The sequence below is a fragment of the Schistocerca piceifrons genome, chromosome 11, assembly GCF_021461385.2.
Source record: "Schistocerca piceifrons isolate TAMUIC-IGC-003096 chromosome 11, iqSchPice1.1, whole genome shotgun sequence".
Lineage (NCBI taxonomy): Eukaryota > Metazoa > Arthropoda > Insecta > Orthoptera > Acrididae > Schistocerca > Schistocerca piceifrons.
Window position 1 is genome coordinate 166,187,741 of NC_060148.1, and position 19,243 is coordinate 166,206,983.

The 19,243-nt window shown below is 41.3% G+C and overlaps 1 protein-coding gene across 2 annotated transcripts in view; it reads right to left on the reverse strand.

Moving 5' to 3' along the window:
* The window catches only part of LOC124720029 (autophagy-related protein 9A-like), a 151,559-nt gene that overhangs the window by 83,270 nt on the left and 49,046 nt on the right, over positions 1–19,243 (reverse strand). For both annotated transcript variants that reach the window (XM_047245278.1, XM_047245279.1), the window contains exons 4-6: positions 16,365–16,569; positions 10,307–10,431; positions 6,628–6,755 (exon numbers count right to left, since the gene is read on the reverse strand). In XM_047245278.1, coding sequence (XP_047101234.1) covers positions 6,628–6,755; positions 10,307–10,431; positions 16,365–16,569 — 458 coding nt within the window. The remainder of the gene's footprint in view (positions 1–6,627; positions 6,756–10,306; positions 10,432–16,364; positions 16,570–19,243) is intronic.

The window sequence follows — 19,243 nt, forward strand, 5'->3', positions numbered from 1 at the left end:
TGGAAAAAATAAAATGGCAGCAGTTTTACCATTAAGGGAAGGAAAGTAGAAAGAAAGACAGAAATTGTGATAAATTGCACAGCACACTGCTCTCCTCACATTGGTTTGACACTGTCCACTCTACAACAAACAGTCCAAAAAATCCACCGACAATGGCCACCACTGCCCAAGTGATTGAACCTATTGATATGTTCCGGAGATGTGGTGCCCAGGTATTACAAATCTTTTGTCAGTTGGTTGGTCACAATTTAAAATATATAGGATGATTCTGCTGCACTGTTCACCTCAGATAAATCCCGAGTTCTAAATATTGCAATTTCTTCAAAACATCTAATCCAACTTTGAAAAGTAAAAAGCTGCTGATTTAGCCTATTTTAGACTACGATAGTTGCAGCAGAAATAAGTATAGTTTCATTTGAAAAAGAAATGTTGAAAACTCTACTACAGCTAAGAAAAGGGGCTGTATGTCATTTAGTGAGGGGATTTCGGTGAAAACAGAATTATGATATCTTAAAGGTTTCAGGAAGTATGCAAAGTGTGGAACTTAACTGGGTCACCATGTACACACATCAAAAAAAGGTTTGCATCACCTCGGTTCTGAGAGAACCGTAACCTGTACAGAAAATTGGAAAAGAGATCAACATAAGCATCATTTCCACCCTGTTTATTGCCCACGAAAACCACACATTGTATGTTGTACCTCCATACAAGTGAGACCTTCAGAGGTGGTGGTCCAGATTGCTGTACACACTGGTACCTCTAATACCCAGTAGCACGTCCTCTTGCACTGATGCAAGCCTGTATTCATCGTGGCATACCATCCACAAGTACATCATGGTACAGTCGGTCCACATTGTCCCACTCCTCAACAGAGAATCGGCGTAGATAGCTCAGTGGTTGGTGGGTCACATCGTCCATCAACAGCCCTTTTCAATCAATCCCAGGCATGCTTGATAGGGTTCATGTCTGGAGAACATGCTGGCCACTAGTCTAGCGATGTTGTCCTGAAGGAAGTCACTGAAAAGATGTGCACGATGGTGGCATGAATTGTCATCCACAAAGGCGAATGCCTTGCCAATATGCTGCCAATACGGTTGCACTACTGGTCAGAGGATGGCCCTCGGGTATCATACAGCCATTACAGCGCCTTCCGTGACCACCAGCGGAATACGTCGGCCCCACATAACGCCACCCCAAGACACCACGGAACCTACACCTTGCTGCATTCATTGGACAGTGTGTCCAAGGGGTTCAGCCTGACCGCGTTGTCTCCAAACACGTCTCCGATGTGTGTCTGGTTGAAGGCATATGTGACACTCATCAGTGAAGAGAACGTGACGCAAACCTTAGCGGTCCATTCGGCATGGTGTTGGGCCCATCTGTACTGCACTGGATGGTGTCGTGGTTGCAAAGATGGACCTGGTCGTGGACATCAGGAGTGAAGTTGCGCATCATGCAGCCTACTGCGCACAGTTTGATTCGTAACACGATGTCCTGTGGCTGCACGAATAGCATTACTCAACAAGGTGGCGGTGCTGTTAGGGTTCCTCCGAGCCACAATCTGTAGGTAGCGGTCATCCACTGCAGTAGTAGCCCTCGGGCGGCCTGAGCGAGGCATGTCTCAACAGTTCCTGTCTCTCTCTATCTCTTCCATGTCCGAACAACACTGCTTTGGTTCATTCCATGATGCCTGGACACTTCCCTTGTTGAGAGCCCTTTGTGGCACAAAGTTACAATGCGGACGCAATTGAACTGCGGTACTGACTATCTAGGCATGGCTGAACTACAGACAACACGAGCCGTGTACCTCCTTCTTGGTGGAATGACTGGATTAGAGAAGGTTCAAAATATGGTTAAAGTCTGTTGGAAGTTGCTAAGTGCTCTTATTACCAAATATTGGATGAATATAACCTTGGTAATGTGCACTCATTTTAAGCAAAAGCAAATTTTTCACGCATCTCAATGTTTATGACACCGTATCTCCTGAACAGTTTGCCTACAATAACACAAGTCTGTGGGTACATCCAGTGGTATATGTGGACACTACCTGCAACCTCTCTTGTGAATCCAGTTAGTATCAAAGAAGTAATAAATTAAAACACCACGTGTGATGCCGAAGTTTTATAGCATGAATTGTGAAAATTTAAGATAGTGATAAACTTTTTGCTTCCATCATTTCTGGGGAGGCAGGGACAGGAGTTGCCAGTGAGGAAAAGGTACGTAAAGGTTTGAAATTATGTGTAAAGATTGTGGTACGTCACCTGGTGCTCTCATCTCATGTAATGGACATATAAGGTCCAGGTATTTGCACACCACTGGATACGCTGCATCGAGATAAACACAGTTTCTAGATGTAATACTTGTCTTATTGTGTTAATTCATAATACAAGATTATACCTGTCATCATAACAATTTTGTGTGCCTCAATGGCCCGGTGCAAGTTTTGCTATCTGACACTGCTTGAGCAACTAGCGTGATCTTAACCTACCCCAGTTACCTGACTTGGGAATAGGGAACTACAGTTTAATGTGGAATACAAGGTGAAGGCTAGATTAAAGCGCAGAGCGTTAACTCTGAGGTCCGACCGGCTTTTGACCCTGTGACCACTCTGTTTCTAGTCTAGTGCCTTACCGTTAGACCACCCTGCCTGTCAACACACTACCTGTTAAGAAGTAGGTCACGACAGCATTTTGAAATAAAACTGAAATTTAAAAACGTTTGTATGTCCTCTATTCAATTTGAAGGTGGAAAGTACTTTATTGTATAATGATGTGACAATAAGGTTAAGCTTACATTGACAAATGATATGCAACAATTAGACACCGTGTCTTCGGCACAAATCGATAGGTTCGATCAGCAGGGCAATGGTGGCCGTTGGTGCTACACCTCTGAACTCCTGTTTGTTGTAGACAAAACTTTGTAAGATCAGCACGATGAGAGCAGTGCTGTGTGCATGTACGAGTTTTATCTTTACTTACATATGCCACTGTCATAATACTTTTATTTGAAGGGTTGACATTTGTGGAATGTGATAGACACACACTGTCTACGCCTTCATACTCTACTTTGGATACAAGGATACGATAACACTCGGCACAAATCACACGGCATGTACATGTATGTAATACAGACTGCCCCAGTGATTTATGAACATGACATTGTATGATATGTGCAGTATGTATTATACATTGCTTTCAGAGCAAACATTTGAAAATAGAATGTCATCAAAATCAGCTGACAGCATAAAAATAAATGGCTGTGGTCATATCGATGACAAAGGAATCCTACTTTAATAAATTTGTGGTCGTGGCACCCGATACGAAAAAACATAAAACTGTCACGATACTCACTGTTGCTCTACGTTGTCAATGTCTGACAGATGGAGTGATATTGACGCACCACCCCAACTGCAAGAAAGCTATCTGTCCTATTAATTATGTTCTTAATTCTTCCTTTCCATAATTTATAAAACAGTTAGTACATTTTTGCATGGGTATGTGTATAGAATGTAATTACTAATTACACGAAACACAAAATGTCTTACTGCTAAGCAAAAAAACACACAGTGCAAACAATAGCCATTCACAATGTCCCACACCGGTGTGGAGGAGGTCAAAACAAACTATTTGATGTAGGACAGTTCCGGTCTATCAAGTTGGGAAACTACCTCAAATTGGCCTACAGAACCACTTAAGCTGCAGTGTATGCGGGTCGCATGAGTTTTTCAGTGTTCTCTCACTCTCCTCGAGTGAACTATTAGTTCTAGGTAAAAAACGAATTGGGCCTTCTCTGTACCAAATTTAATGTGGTTTAATTTTGTACTGGGATACACTTTCACTAGAGGCTGTGGTTTTTGAGTTAGTCGAGAAAAAATATATGACAGTGATCTTCAAATGCATTCCTACCACACACTCACCTCTCACCAAACAGGACTTTTAATATGTCGTTCACGGCACTCCCTCCAATCAATGTACAAAAATTTGTGATTACACGAACTGTTCCCCAAATCTGATCTTTTTTTTTGTCTATTGCTCCACCTACTTAATCGTGCACTATCAAGTTGTGAATTTTAATGGCACAAAATTAATAATGAAACTGTTTTGTTTGTGTAGCCTTATTACTATGAAATTCCTGTGCTTGTAAGGGCTAAGTTTAGTTCAAATTGTAAATTTAATTAGTTTTACCATAATATTTACAAAAGGCTTTTTTCTTTCATTACCGCATGGGAAATTTTAAATTGATACTGTTAATGAAACAGCTGACTAAATTGGTGGCGTAATAGAGTGACAGGATATTGAAAATCTCTCAAGTTTTGCACGCACTGTAGCTCAAGTTTTTTTTGCAGGTCAATTTGAGGCCATTTCGCGACTCGATAGACGGCAAGTTTCCAACAGTAATTTGTTCACCTTGACTTCCCCTGCAACACTGTGGTATGTTGAAAACAGTTACTCTGTGTGTGTTAATGATACATCCACAAGGTGTGATCAAAAACTAGGTCAAACAAATCCTTTTAGCATCAAATGCTGACACTACGACCATGCAGTGTAATTTATCTCATAATCTGATCTGTTAAGAAAGGCAGCATCAAGTTGAAACACGTTCTCACTTGGCAATCGGCATCCAGGGACACTAGAGTGAGATTGTGTTTGTCACGTTCGTCCAGCATTGTGGATTTCGAACAACATTTTAATATTAAGTTCTGTTTCGAGCAGCAAAAAAATGCCGAAGAAACAAAATGTTTAAACTGGGTTTTGATGATAATGCAGTAAGTCTGAAGACTGTTTACCAGTGGCATGAGTGATGTGAAAGTGGAAATAAGTTTGTAGAAGACGAGCAACATTTGGTAGGTCCATTAATCTTAAAAACAGAGAAAACGTGAAAAGTGGCAAAAATTGCTAGTTCAAACAGGTGAATAACTACCCGAGAGCATCTCGTACAGGTCTGTGCAAGGCATTTTAACTGATAATTTGCAAATGAGACGAGTGAGTGCAGAATTTATTCCCAGACTTTTGAGTGACAAACAGAAAGCGAATTGTGTGTCAGTTTGTACAGAGCTGAAGGATTGTCTTTGCTCAGATCCGGACTTTGTGTCGAAAACTGTAACTCGAGATGTAACTTGAGTCTACACGTATGAACCTGAGACAAAATTTAAGAGTTTACAACGTTTAAAAATTTTAAAAATAATTTTAAAAAAATAAATGGAGTGGGGGGTGGGGGAATCCTCTCACTCTTAACAAGGTATGTCAGCCAAAATCAAATGATGATGTCAGTCTCCGTGGAGAGCAACTGTACATGCCCAATTTCACAAGGGTATAATATGAAACGACGTATGAAGAAAGAGACCAGAAAAATGGACCGATGGTTTCCTCCTCCGTTACAACAATGTGCCATGCCGCATCGCATTTCCGATTCACGAATTTTTGACCAGAAAATGCGTTCCTGTCTGTCCACATCTGTCTTATCAGATTTAACAGTGTGCGACTTCTGGCTTTTCCCAAAAATTAAGACTGCCTTAAACGAAAATGTTTTGAGAGCATTCCTGACACAGGGTGGGCTACGACAGACCAGCTGAGTGCCCTTCCAGTCTCAGATTCAATGTTGGTATGACTGCACTGCTCACTAAGGACAGTACTTTGAGGGAGATTAAACCAAATTCCATGTATGGTTATTACTTTATTTCTAATACAATTATTCACTGTGTTTTTTCTTATCACACCTTGCATACACAGTGTGTTCCTCTTAAGAGCTATCAGGTATATTTTCTCCGGTGTTTCGCCAGATATTTGCATTTTTTATTTATTTATTTATTTATTTATTTTTTGCAGTGTGTAGCTGGATCAGCCCAAACAAACACAGCTCATCACGGCCTTCACGCAACACACCGTGCCGAGGCAAAGCTTCAGTTCATTTCCTGTTTGGGACAAAATTTTTTTTAAACAGAATTTTACACGTCCAATCGATAAAGCATTCCCACATCAGTCTATTGTGGTATTTGTTTTATCGACACTTATCGACAGGGACAGTAAACTGAGAAGAATAACCAGTACTCCAGCAGCGACAGAGCAGCATTGTTGCAGAAAGGTAGCAATGAGCAGCACAGGCCATGGTGGTGCCGTCGCTGCGGAATACCGGTTATTCCTCCCGGTTTACTGCCCCTGTAGATATGTGTCGATAAAACAAATATCGCAGCAGACTGATGTGGGAATGCTTTATAGAATGGACGTGTAAAATTCTGTTTTAAAAATAATTTTGTTCATAATGGAAAACAGGCAGACACTCTGCATCAACAGTGTGAGTTGCAGGAAAGACTCGATAAGCAGTATTTATTTGGGACTACTCCAGCTACGGACCGCTAAAACAAAATCACACATATCTGCAGAAACACAAGAGGAAATGCGCCTGATGACTCTTTGGAGGGACACACGGTACACTTAAAGAAACAATTATTTACTTACAGCAGTGTAATCCTAGACACTTACTTACCTAGCATCTGAGAGTGGAAACGACAACTAGCTTGACAGCAGGATTTCTGTTTGCAAACAACTTACCTCTCAGCAGTAAGAACAACAAATAGGATGCACTACTGCCACCAGTCTACCTGCCGCACAGCGCAGGCGCGGTACTCACAGAAGAGCAGAAGCTCGATGTTGTACTTGAGTCCGCGCGTCAGGAAGACGATCTCCCCCAGGAAGGGCACGCGCCACCGCAGCGGCAGCACTGACTTGTTCACCATCGCCACCATGTAGTTCTTGAACCTGCGGGCCGAGCCGACGAGTCACTCGTAGGGCACGGGTGTGCAGAAAATGACTGCCACATCGCGACTCGCGTACGAGAATTTTGTGAGAAAATTTAATATTGTCAGATTAAACCCGTTTGGCTTCCAGGCAGATGGTGTACAATATATTTCTGAAAACAGACATTGTGACAAATGCAGCTGCAGCTAAATTATAAGAAATACACTTGGTCCAGTAACATTAATGTGAGCGTGTTTGATGTCAACAACCAATAATGACTCACAGGAGGCAGGTAGCAGCTAACAGCTCCAACAGTGAAAGGAATATGTCGGGTGAGCGGTGGTGTTTTGCAGTAGAACCCCAACATGTGGCCACATGGGCCCAGATCCTTGTCTCCTCTCCAATACTATTCTGCGACACTTCTAAAGGCAACCAACTTCCCCATTTTAAATAATGTCCCCATTCATCAAACATTAGGAGTTCTTTTACATGTTCGAGTTTGATTCTGTAAAGAATCTCGGTGCAGAGTTACTGGTCATCTCTAAAATGACGTAGTTATGAGAAGAAAAATATTGTCACACATCAAATTGAAATTTTAATGGAAAAACAAATGTACATTAAATGTGTTCTACCACAGAATCATTTACAACAGGGCATATGTGTATATAAAGTTTTTGTTTCAATGGGCATTCATGTCATATCCCTAAATACAAACCATTCCTACTGGGAACCTTGTTTCTGAGGATATGACAACAGGTGTTGAGCTCACTGAGGTCCTCCTTGCACATTCGCACTCAGCCCCCCCCCCCCCCCTCCCCAAACACACACACACACACACACACACACACACACACACACCAATCAGGTGCTCCCTCATAGCCTTTTTCATTACTGTGGAAAATGACCCTTCACTCTTTGTTCTTAAAGAGTATGACACATAACATACCAGTATCATTTTGTGATCGACACTATCAAATTCCCACATTAAATCTAAGAAGATTGCTAGTGTTTTGCAACTTTTTGTTCGACCTGTCCACTGCCACAGGGAGAAGAGAGACTGCAGCATTTTCAGTTGTTAAAGCACTTCTAAACCTCAACTTTACATTTGATACCAAATTGCAGGTATCGAAATGATTAATTACCCTTGTATAAACAGTGTTTTCAATACCTCTGCAAACACTGATGGCATAAAAATAGGTCTGAAATAGTCTAAAACATCCCTTCCACATTTTTTTACAAAGCAATTTCACTATTCACTGCTTTCCTTATTCGGGAAACTGGCTGTTCCTAAAAGAAGAACTCCAAATATGGCTAATTAGTGGGCTAACACACACTACAGTGCTCCAGTCCGTATGCTGCTACATACCCCGTTATATCCATCAGAGTCCTTAGTCTTCGGTGATTTAATTATTGACTCAACCACGCTCTTGTGAGCGTCACAGGGGTGTAATTCAGATATCAAGTCTTGGAAAGCTACTTCCAAAGAGAGTTATACCATTTCCAGTACAGTCCAAGCTTTTATTTAATTCAGCTGCTACATTCAGAAAATGATTGTTAAATATGACTTACCAGTAACAAAAATATTTTGAATATGTATTGACCTTATGCTGTTACCAGACACTTCACAACTGACAATAGGGTTTACTTGTACCTTGAGAATTAGCTATTCTATTTGCGTACCGCAAGCTTTTTGCCTTCCTAATAGCATTCTAAGAAATTTACAGTACTGCTTGTAATAACTTACTGCAGCTCAATTGTGACAATTTTTAATGTCCTGACATAACACCCACTTTTTTCTACACAATATGATCCTATCAGTCAGCAACCCGTGTCAGCTGTTAGTGACAGTACCCTGTTTTAGAAGTTGTAGTGGAAAGCAAGCTAAGAGAATTATATATATTATTGGTACTATAAACATCCTGCCACTGCTGTTCTTTATTTTTTTTTTTTATTTATTTATTTATTTATTGTTCCGTGGGACCACATTTAGGAGAAGTCTCCATGGTCATGGAACGAGTCAATACATGAAATTATAACACGATTGTAGAAACAGATAAAATGAAATATAAGAAACATATTCAGGCGACAAGTCGTTAGTTTAAATAAAGAAAATCAAAAATGTACACTGGAATTTGCTTAATTTTGTATCTCTTCCAGGAGCTCCTCGACAGAATAGAAGGAGTGAGCCATGAGGAAACTCTTCAGTTTAGACTTAAAAGTGTTTGGGCTACTGCTAAGATTTTTGAGTTCTTGTGGTAGCTTATTGAAAATGGATGCAGCAGAATACTGCACTCCTTTCTGCACAAGAGTCAAAGAAGTGCATTCCACATGCAGATTTGATTTCTGCCTAGTATTAACTGAGTGAAAGCTGCTAACTCTTGGGAATAAGCTAATATTGCTAACAACAAACGACATTAAAGAAAATACATACTGTGAGGGCAATGTCAAAATTCCCAGACTATTGAATAGGGGTCGACAAGAGGTTTTCGAACTTACACCATACATAGCTCGCACAGCCCGTTTTTGAGCCAAAAATACCCTTTTTGAATCAGAAGAATTACCCCAAAAAATAATACCATATGACATAAGCGTATGAAAATATGCGAAGTATACTACTTTTCGTGTTGAAATGTCACTTATTTCAGATACTGTTCTAATGGTAAATAAAGCGGCATTTAGTTTCTGAACAAGATCCTGAACATGGGCTTTCCACAACAGCTTACTATCTATCTGTACGCCTAGGAACTTGAACTGTTCCGTCTCGCTTATAACATGCCCATCCTGTCTGATTAAAATGTCAGTTCTTGTTGAATTGTGGGTTAGAAACTGTAAAAACTGAGTCTTACTGTGATTTAGCATCAAATTATTTTCCACAAGCCACGAACTTATATCATGAGTTTTAAAAAACTCTGTTGTTAGTGGATAAACATTTCTAAATAATTTTAAATTATATTTAATGTGTGTGTATGTGTGCGCGCGCGCGTGTGCTCGAACTGCCAAGATTCAAGATCTAAACCCCTACTCTCACGTCTGAACCTACCCTACAAAATGTGTGTAAAACCAACCACAATGCACAGTCAGCTTCTTTTGTGTACAGTGATGTCAAACTTGTATTTGGGTGACACTGAGAGAAAATTATCTGCTCTCACAATTATAATATTAATCCATTGTTATGCACAGTATAAATGTGAATTATTGTTTACGATGTAGAAGGTTTCATTTTAGTGTTAAAATTTGTGCATCGTGGCCGAAAGGCATTTACCCTTTTACTAAAGCAGTGCCTATGCTTGTGAAACTGTTCCCCTGCACTTTAGTTGAGACGATATAAATTACGGAAACCTCCCAACATTCTTTTCCTCGCACTATAGCTGATGACACTAATATTGAAGTTACCACATACAACTAATTTTTGGTACATTGTATAAAGTAAACCGAGAACTCTCTCTAGCTCTAACAGAAATGTTCTGGAATCCGAGATACCCGCACCACATACAATGAGCCGTTCGGCACAGTGGTAGGCACTTTACTGGGACAGGGTGTGACGGACCGACTTCCTGCCAGCTGCGACTGACCTGAGAATGCGGTGGTAGATGTCGAGCTCGCTGAGGTCCTGCTTGTGGATGCACATCTGCTGCTCGCGCTGCACCTCACGCACACGCCGCTGGACCTCGTGCCACGTCAAGTTGTCCAGCTCCGACTGCAATGTCAGTTAGTAACACTTCTGTTATTTGATATTTTGCCATTAAACTCTGAAAAGACACTCTGTATACAGTTCAAACTTTTAACTCGTTTCCTCCCAGTAGTAGTAGTAGTAGTAGTAGTAGTAGTAGTAGTAGTTGTTGTTGTTGTTGCTGTTGTTGTTGTTGTTGTTGTTGCTGCTGCTGCTGCAATCTTCATTTCAAAGACTGGTCCGATGCAGCTCTCCGTGCTGGTCTATCCCGTATGTGACATCCTGGTGCAGCACCTCTGGACAAATTCTGCTACATGCCAGGGTAGTAACCCTCGTAGACACTAAAAATTCATCCCAGTTCTACCTCGGCAGCTCCCAGAAACCAAATTGCCGGGGTCGATGACCGGAATACTGCCAGCTACAGAGAAATGCAGAAAGAGTTGTGGCAAAAGTGGAAGTTGTTGCGGCACAGTGGAACAAACCGAGCACCCGAGTCAGCGAGTGAAGAATAATGGTGCAACGTATCTCTCGGCTTCTGCTATACTATAGTCCGGTCGTCATATAAGAATAAATCTGATGTGAACATTGCACTGTGTATTCTTCTGCATTTGCTGGAACCTCATTTGATTTCTATTTCAAATGGGACTGTAGCCAAGCTGTCTCCAGTACTGTCAAGTAGGATAATAAGGGTACATGTTGTGCTGTGCGTTATGTGCACATCGACTGGGCGACAACACGGGACAACAGCTTTACCGGCTGGTACAGCTAGCCTGCAGTGACGTGGCCAGCTGCAGTTCACACGTAAAAAGAGACGAGCAGAGGAGCAATACAGCTACGAATGTAATTTAATTTTTATGAAGAATGCTGCAAATATCCCACAATATGCTCCTTAGACGACTAGACGAAAACCGCAACACGTTATCGATTTTAGCTAATGTACTATTGTAATTAATAACAAGAATGATGAAAATTCCTGACTTAACCACAGGGTGATTTTTCTGCATAAGCTATGTATAACATAAGAGTACTGAAGGATATCACCGTATAGTTAAATATTGAAGCCACTGAAGGTATTACCTACAATCAGTTGTGTGGTAATCTCTCAGCTCCTTTCTTATCCGAATTGGAGAAATACGTTTCAGTTCTGGAAGTGTCACCTGCTAAATTGATAACAGACCTATCAGCAACAGAATCCACAAAGCCAACCTGGCACAACATTTTCTCTTCTTCTTTTATAAAGAGCCATTCTACATCCCACCAGCGTTCGGGAGTGACGTGTGAAAAAGCTGCGTGCGTTAGTTCCAGCATGTCTAGAAGCTTAACAGTCTCGTTACTTCTCCAGCCAAATCCCTCAGCTTGGCTCCAGCTCAGTTCTGTTGGGTTCATATCAGCATTTGCATGATGTGCACGATGCTGTGAAAAGGATTGTTTTTCATGGTTTTACGATACTCATCTACCTCTGTGGTATAAAATGATGGACATGGTCCAAATGAAGAGGATTTGGCTTTTCATTGTTGTCCTAAAAATTAAATTTTTATGTTTTCTTAATTTAAACAACTTTTATGAACAGTATTTCATTAAACGTTGATAATTAAGAATTTTTATTTGAAATGGAAACAGGAATTTTGCATCCAATATGTAATTAGAAACAAGACGATGTGCATTATTCATAAAAAATGATGATGAGTTTTACAATCACAAGATGTGGGTATTTCAAATTGAATGAGAAAACAAAATGATACTAGCGTGATTTGAACCAGCACACGAATAACCACAATTCGTTCACATTGTATTACACTACCGACTGTGCTACACTTTCAATGAGGGTTTTTTTATCAACTGCAGTGTATACAGAAAAACTTCAAAGCCAATTATGTCCATAAATTTAAGAAAAACATTAAGAACAGCCTATTTCTCGGCACTTTTTAACCGTGTTCCACGTGCATGTTTCACTACGGAACAGAATGCAGCCTCATAAGTTTACATACTGTGCATTAACAGTGCGACAATCAGAGCAGAATGCTGCAGAAGCTGTGACTGCACACAATTTTTGATCTACGTAGCTAAAGCGTGATTAAGAAAAATGTTGATGGCTGTTAATACATTTGAATATCTTAAAGTTTCATTTAACGTAACTCAGTAATAAGATATCTAATAGATAAGTAGGACCTACTTCTAAAAGCGTAACAGCAGTAGTGTGCATGTGTGCTACGGCTTCTGACCAATCATCCCATTTGTGTTTGTTTACATCAGGTTTATTCTTATGATGAACAGATTATAATGGCAGAGCAGTGTGTCATAAGAAAGGCTAGGTACAATGTGACAATAAGTACTAAGGTGGTGAAACGGCAGAAAAGAGTTTCCAAAAGGTGAAGTTGCAAAAGTCTGAAGCCTCTAGGGGAGCTGACAGCGAGAGAAAACTGACACACACGATGTCACAGCCGTCCCCACTATCACAGAGCACACGGGAAGCGCCAACATAAATACCCCTCCCTCCTTAACAAACGTCCGAGTGCAAATTGGTGACTGCCCAGTGAGTAGTCTCGGCCCTCGTGTCAGTTGCAGGTATCCAGTCAGAGGGGAGGCTACAGAGGTCGACCCTCGGCACACCTAGCAATCTCCGATCGTCTACGGAGCCACGATTCCGGCCCAAAGGATACTGCCGACTTCCAAAGCCACAATGACAGGGCAGCCACCGTCACCCTTTAGGCTTACCAGAGGCTCGACGTGCGTGGCCCAGACACTGACTGCCATCCGCTTTGGAGACGGACTGCACCAGAGTTGCACATCCCGTTTTCCGTGGTCACACCGGTGCCGCCAGTTCCCGTTTCCCGAAGGGGCACCGAGAGCCCACCCCTGCGACCTGGCAAGTACTTCGAGTGGACCCGGGGCACGACTCCCGAACGGAAAGCTTCGACATCGACGAGCGCACTGTGGAGGTCGATACGTAGAGCTGTGGCCGCCAGAGTCCACGGGGCGACAGCCTCCCCGTGTGTAACGACCGCCACCTGACGCGTCACTGCACCGTCAGTACTGCCAGACGGGTGCACACTGACCTCCCGGTGCTGACGAGGTGCCGCTCTGCCGGCCCACAGTGTTGTGGAAGAACTCTAGTATTACTGGACAATAAATGTGTTATTGTTAATGATGTTTTCTCAGCACTCTCGAGCACTCTAGATCCTCACTGCAGTATCCCATCTGGTTCCCTCCTGCCGACTGGGATCGGACTCCTATAATTTGGCTGTTGGCTGTACCACAACATATTCAGCCTTTCAGTGCCTGTCCCCACCCCAACTCTACCACCAGTAATAAAACTAGAGACACGACATTAGGGATGACAGTTATTGCTGGAGCGACTGCTACTCAGTCATACTGGTTTTCTCCATCTCCAGTTTCACCACACTGTTAAAACCAGTCAACAAAACCAGTTTCTGTATAACCAATTTTTGATTTTTTTTACAGTTATTATTTCCACAAATAAATTTAGACATCGGGCAAAGATTCAAAAATCCTAAGACTCCTTCAGACTTTTGTATTATATGCACATTTCAAGATATGTAGAATTAATATATAATGCTATTTGGGCATTACGAACAGTCAGTGCACGATGGTGAAAACTGCTCGCCGCCAGGCTGTTGAGAAAGTCATGAACATCTTCCTTCACCTCTTAGTGGGAGCTGAATCGCTGGGACCACAACTAACAGTGACAGGTACTGTGAAACTGTGAAAAAACTCAAACGGGCAATTCAGAACCGGAGAAGAGGACTGTTGAGCAAGGGTGTACACATTCTCCATGACAACGCTCACCCTCACATCGGTCGGCAAACCGTTACTCTCCCGCAACAGTTTCAGTGGAACATAATCACCCGCCAGCCCTATAGTCCTGACTTGGCACCCAGTGACTATCACCTGTTACCTAGGTTAAAAGAACATTTGGCCGGAAAGTGATTCAACTGCGACGACTAGGTGAAAAAAAGAGGTTCGTAACTTTCTGAACGGGATGGCGGCGAGCTGGTATGACATGGGCATACAAAAACTGCCACAGCGTCTACAAAAATGCATCGACAGAAATGGTGATTATGTCGAAAAATAGCTAAATGTTCAAGCTGTAAACTGATGTAAACCGTTGTATAAATACACTGGTCTATGTAATTATAAAAAAATAGGAGACCTTTCTATTGGGATTGCCCTCTTAGAACTACGATGTTTCTTCACTACAAGTGAAGTTTTCATCAATGGCATTGCAGACATTTTTGTATTCCATAAGGACAGAGTTTCCAAGCTCAACCAAGAAAGCACTGAAGTCATTTGCAACCTCCTATCTCTGCAAATGTGGGTGTTTGGCAGTGACTGTCATTAAAACCTAGTGCAGTTCGAGAAATGAGGATAGCTGTACCTAATTTGGTTCCAAGATTTGATAAGTTGTGTAACAAGCCGCAAGATCGAATGTTACACTGACGTGAGTGGTACTTTATTCATAACTCTTTTTTTATCAATTATTTCTGTTCTTACAACGTATCCTAGAGGGGAGCAACAGGGATACCATGAACTTAGCAAGTCTGCAAACAATGGCAATAAACCAATTAACATTTCAGGCACAAAGGGTTGTAAAGCAGTGGGGGAAGGGGGGCGGATGTCTTATTAACTGATGTCATCAAAGTGAATCAACATTTTTAAAAGTTTATTTCCTGTTTTTATACTTTCAGAAATACCATTCAGTGACAGTTTTTGTTTGTAATTTTTCTTTATAAACAACAGGATTTCCTTGGTCAATTTGATTTTTTTCCTTTTTACCTAATTAAGATTTTTTTTTTTAATTTTCAGTGTCATCTCAACATTATTGGTGCGTGAATAAAAATACCCACAGAGAGAATTTTACAACTATATTTCCTATCTGGCTGGATACGCTGGATTTAATCATACGTGAACGTAACTGCAGATTTTTAAATGAAAAACATGGCATCACTAACTGCAACAGTAATGTTAATAGATATACTTTCCATATACTGATAAAATATGTTTACCTTTTAGGTACAAAAGGTATCTGCATTGAAACATATTTATTGAGCGGACAATAATCTGTCGGACACAACACATTCAAACTCACCAAATTAGTTACATCAAAAATAACAATTCTAGAAGTCTCCTGTCTCTTGGATATATTTGTGTGGACGCCAACGATGGTATGGACAGTCTCTTGAAAATAGGTTGAACACTAATAGAAAGAAGACAAAGGTAATGAAATGTAGTACAATTAAGAACTAATCAGGCAATGCTTAGCGAATCAGATGAGGGTGGCAGGGGGAAAGGGGCAGGGAGAGGAAGATGGGAAAATACACGGAAACAGCCGAAGTGTCCCGCAGATTAGTGATAGCAGGAAAAGTATTTCTTAGAAAGAGAATACAAATTTGTGTCTCAGGAAGTGTTTGTGGTGCTACAAGGATGTTGGAGATTAGATGGGCATATCAAATAACCGAGGAACAACTACAAAATTGAACCAGACAGAAATAAACTTTTGGCATAACTTGATTAAAATAACAGATTGATTGACAGAACATATTCTGAGGCACCAACATTTAATCAGTTTTGGCGTCAAGAGTGTAGAGGGAGACAAAGAGACGGATAAAGCAAGAAGATTCAAATGAATGCATGGTGTAATAGCTATGGAGAAATGAAAAGGTGAGCACAATATAGACTGGAACGAAGAGCTGCATCAAACAAGTCCTTCGAACAACAACAACAACAACAACAACAACAACAACAACAACAACTACTACTACTACTACTACTACTACTACTGCCATTTTTTCACACAACTGAATCCACAGACATGGATCTCAGACAAGATTAACATGGAAAAATTAACAAATGCATGGCCTCACAACTCTAGCAATAATTCTGACAGTGTTAAAAAGTAAACAAACAGAGAGGAGGGAGCCCCCTGTCCCCCTGGAACTCACATCGGGGATGCGCAGGGCGCTGTTGAAGAAGGCCTTGATGTCCCAGAACTGGACCAGGTGGTAGGCCACCTTGACGGCACGCAGCAGCCAGAAGACGCCCGCGACGAACAGGCAGAGCCACGTGACGGGCGCGACTTGCGCCACGCACTCCCCGCCCACCACGACCGCGTCCGGCAGCGATACCTTGGTCGCGTTGCTCTTGCCCCTGGAAAAGTACGGCCAGGGTTGTCATTTTCATCTTCTGCCTCCCTGCCTAGCTTTTAATGACATTCGTCTCAAACTACTTCAGTCAGTATACCAATTACCTCAATGGCGATATACTGTATTCGTTACAATCCTGTTCTATCTCAATTTCTTCTGAGACTGTCTGTTGTAATATTCCTGTTCTCTTGCTAAACAAATAAAACAATTGAAATTTGAATTTTAAATAGGCTGTGCCTCGGCTATTGATCGAGGAGAATTGTAAATCGTATAAATCTTAGAACGACGTCTCGTCCCACCAGGCAAGTCTCTCTTGCCCGAAGGTCCTGGGTGACTTGCTTGAACTCAGCCCCTTTTCCTAACCCTCACCAGTCCACTTCCTTCACCTTCAACCCTTCTGCCAGGAGGAGGAGCCTCTGCCTCCAAAAGCAAGCAAACTGTAATATCTCTCACACGTGTGTTCTCCTGCCACCGCTTGGTGAGTTGCTTTTTAATCTACTCAGTTACTTATATTCATAATAGGAAACGCTATTTTCAAAGTCCATACTTAGACTGTAATATTCGTTGTTGAAATACACTGTTGTCCATGTCTGTTCACTGCAGAAATCCTGTTGTCTTCACTTTTGAAAAAAATGCAGAGTTCTGTTTTTCAATTTATGAAGAGTAACTTCTTGAAATTATGAAATTGGACACATCTTAACTGATGACTGATTCGTTTATTTGAGCCAACTAAATGCCTTTTACAAATTGTTTCTGTTGACTAACATTAACAACCGCTGAACTGCCCTCCTAGTCAGAGTCATGGTCATTTGTATGAAGACCGGGCAGTACAATATTCTTTTAAATTCGACAACTTTATTTTACCTAATTACAAACTCATAAATATTTTATTACGTATTATTAAAATTGTGATTTTGTCAATCATGTTTTGTGTTTATTGTCAGTTGGCATACAATGCACAATTCTGTACTGTACCACACAAATCTCTCACGCAACGTTAAACAATGAATAATAAATGTGAAATGCGGTCACCATGTATTACAATACTCGATACAGTGTATAGAGTACAAAACTGAGAGCTACCTATTGTACATTCCAATACCAAACTGGAGGCTATTATACGACAATGTCTATAACCCGACTTTAGCCTAAAAAATGCACTGCTCCGACTCCAGTAATAGCAGGAATTTTTGCCTCGTGTGCTTACTCAGTCTGTGAGATGATCTGCAATCACGATTTGTAAGCCCCCCATCTCTAAATCACAGCAACAGGTCGGCACAGATACAAGACTATTTCAGTCAAAAATAATCTGTTCAGCTCTCTTTTCACCAGGCTGACAGATGTGTTAATCCGGACTAGTTGTGGCACAGCAAATCCTCCACAGACTCCACACGAGCCTGGCTACTGCTGCTCATATTTCGTCCAGGTGACATTTAATGTTATACTCTACGTTACCAGCCAGGCTGTTCCTGACTCCTGCTATAAGCACATGGTCTCTACATATAACTGTACCACACAAATTACAATGTATAAAAAAATTTCATTTAACACTTTTACATTACTAGAATTCAGGATATCAACATGTATTTGGACATAATATAAAGAAATATAGCAATTAAAACAAATGCTTCGGTCCAGCTTCAGAAATGCATCCTGTTTTATACCACTGATGTACATTTATTCAAGTAGAACATATACTAGAAATAACTATTTCTTTTCTGAGTGTTTATCCCATCTAATACGGGGTCTGCTTTTTCAGGATTTGGCAAATTTTATTTTATTACTAACTGGCCACGCACTTCACACGGTTTTCATTTTTATTTGTTTCTTGCAATCTTCCCAGACCACTCAAGAACAAAGAAAAAATTAACATTCAATAAACTGTAAAAACATTAGTATGCCATATTAAAAAGTACTCTCGTATGCTCAAAAATATTCTCCAGCAGTCTTAAATCCACTATGTATTCAGTTTAAAGTACGGCAGTAAGGAAATTCAAAAGCGTGCTGCTAGCTTAGTTATCAGGAGGTTCAGCCGAGGAGCGAGTGTTGGGTAGAGGTTTTGTGCACTGAAATAGGAACGTGTGGAGGGAACATGTTGATTGTCAAACACTTTTGAGAATGTTTAGAGAACAGGGATTTCCAGATAACTGCAGAACAATTCTACCGACACCAACACACACTTTCGTATGGGCCTCTAAGTCAAGACAAGAGAAATGAGGGCTCTTTCAGAGGCATTTAACAGTGGTTCCTCCTTGCTGCATTTGCTAGTGAATAACAAAGGAAGTTACCGGTGGTGGTACACACTACTCTGTGCCTTACACCATACAGCTGGTTGCAGAGTACATATGTAGATGTAGATGAAGTAAGGTACTGGAATGTTATGACCCGAGTATTGAACAATACTGTTGTCATATGCAACAATTATATGTGTACGCGAATGTAAGTCAGTGAAAAGCTCTCAGGACTCCAGCCAGATGGCAACATCAAAATACCGTGGGATTTCTGACGATGTGTCATGATATGCCGATGCTGTGATATTTATACTAGTTCAGCTGATCGTGTACAGCCCGGCCAGTGGGCCGGCGGGGAGGGGCGAGGCTGCAGTGGCAGGGTTAGCGGGAGCTCCGTGTGTGCATTCCGGCTGCATCTGGTGAGTCTGACAGTGCCAGGTTCTATGC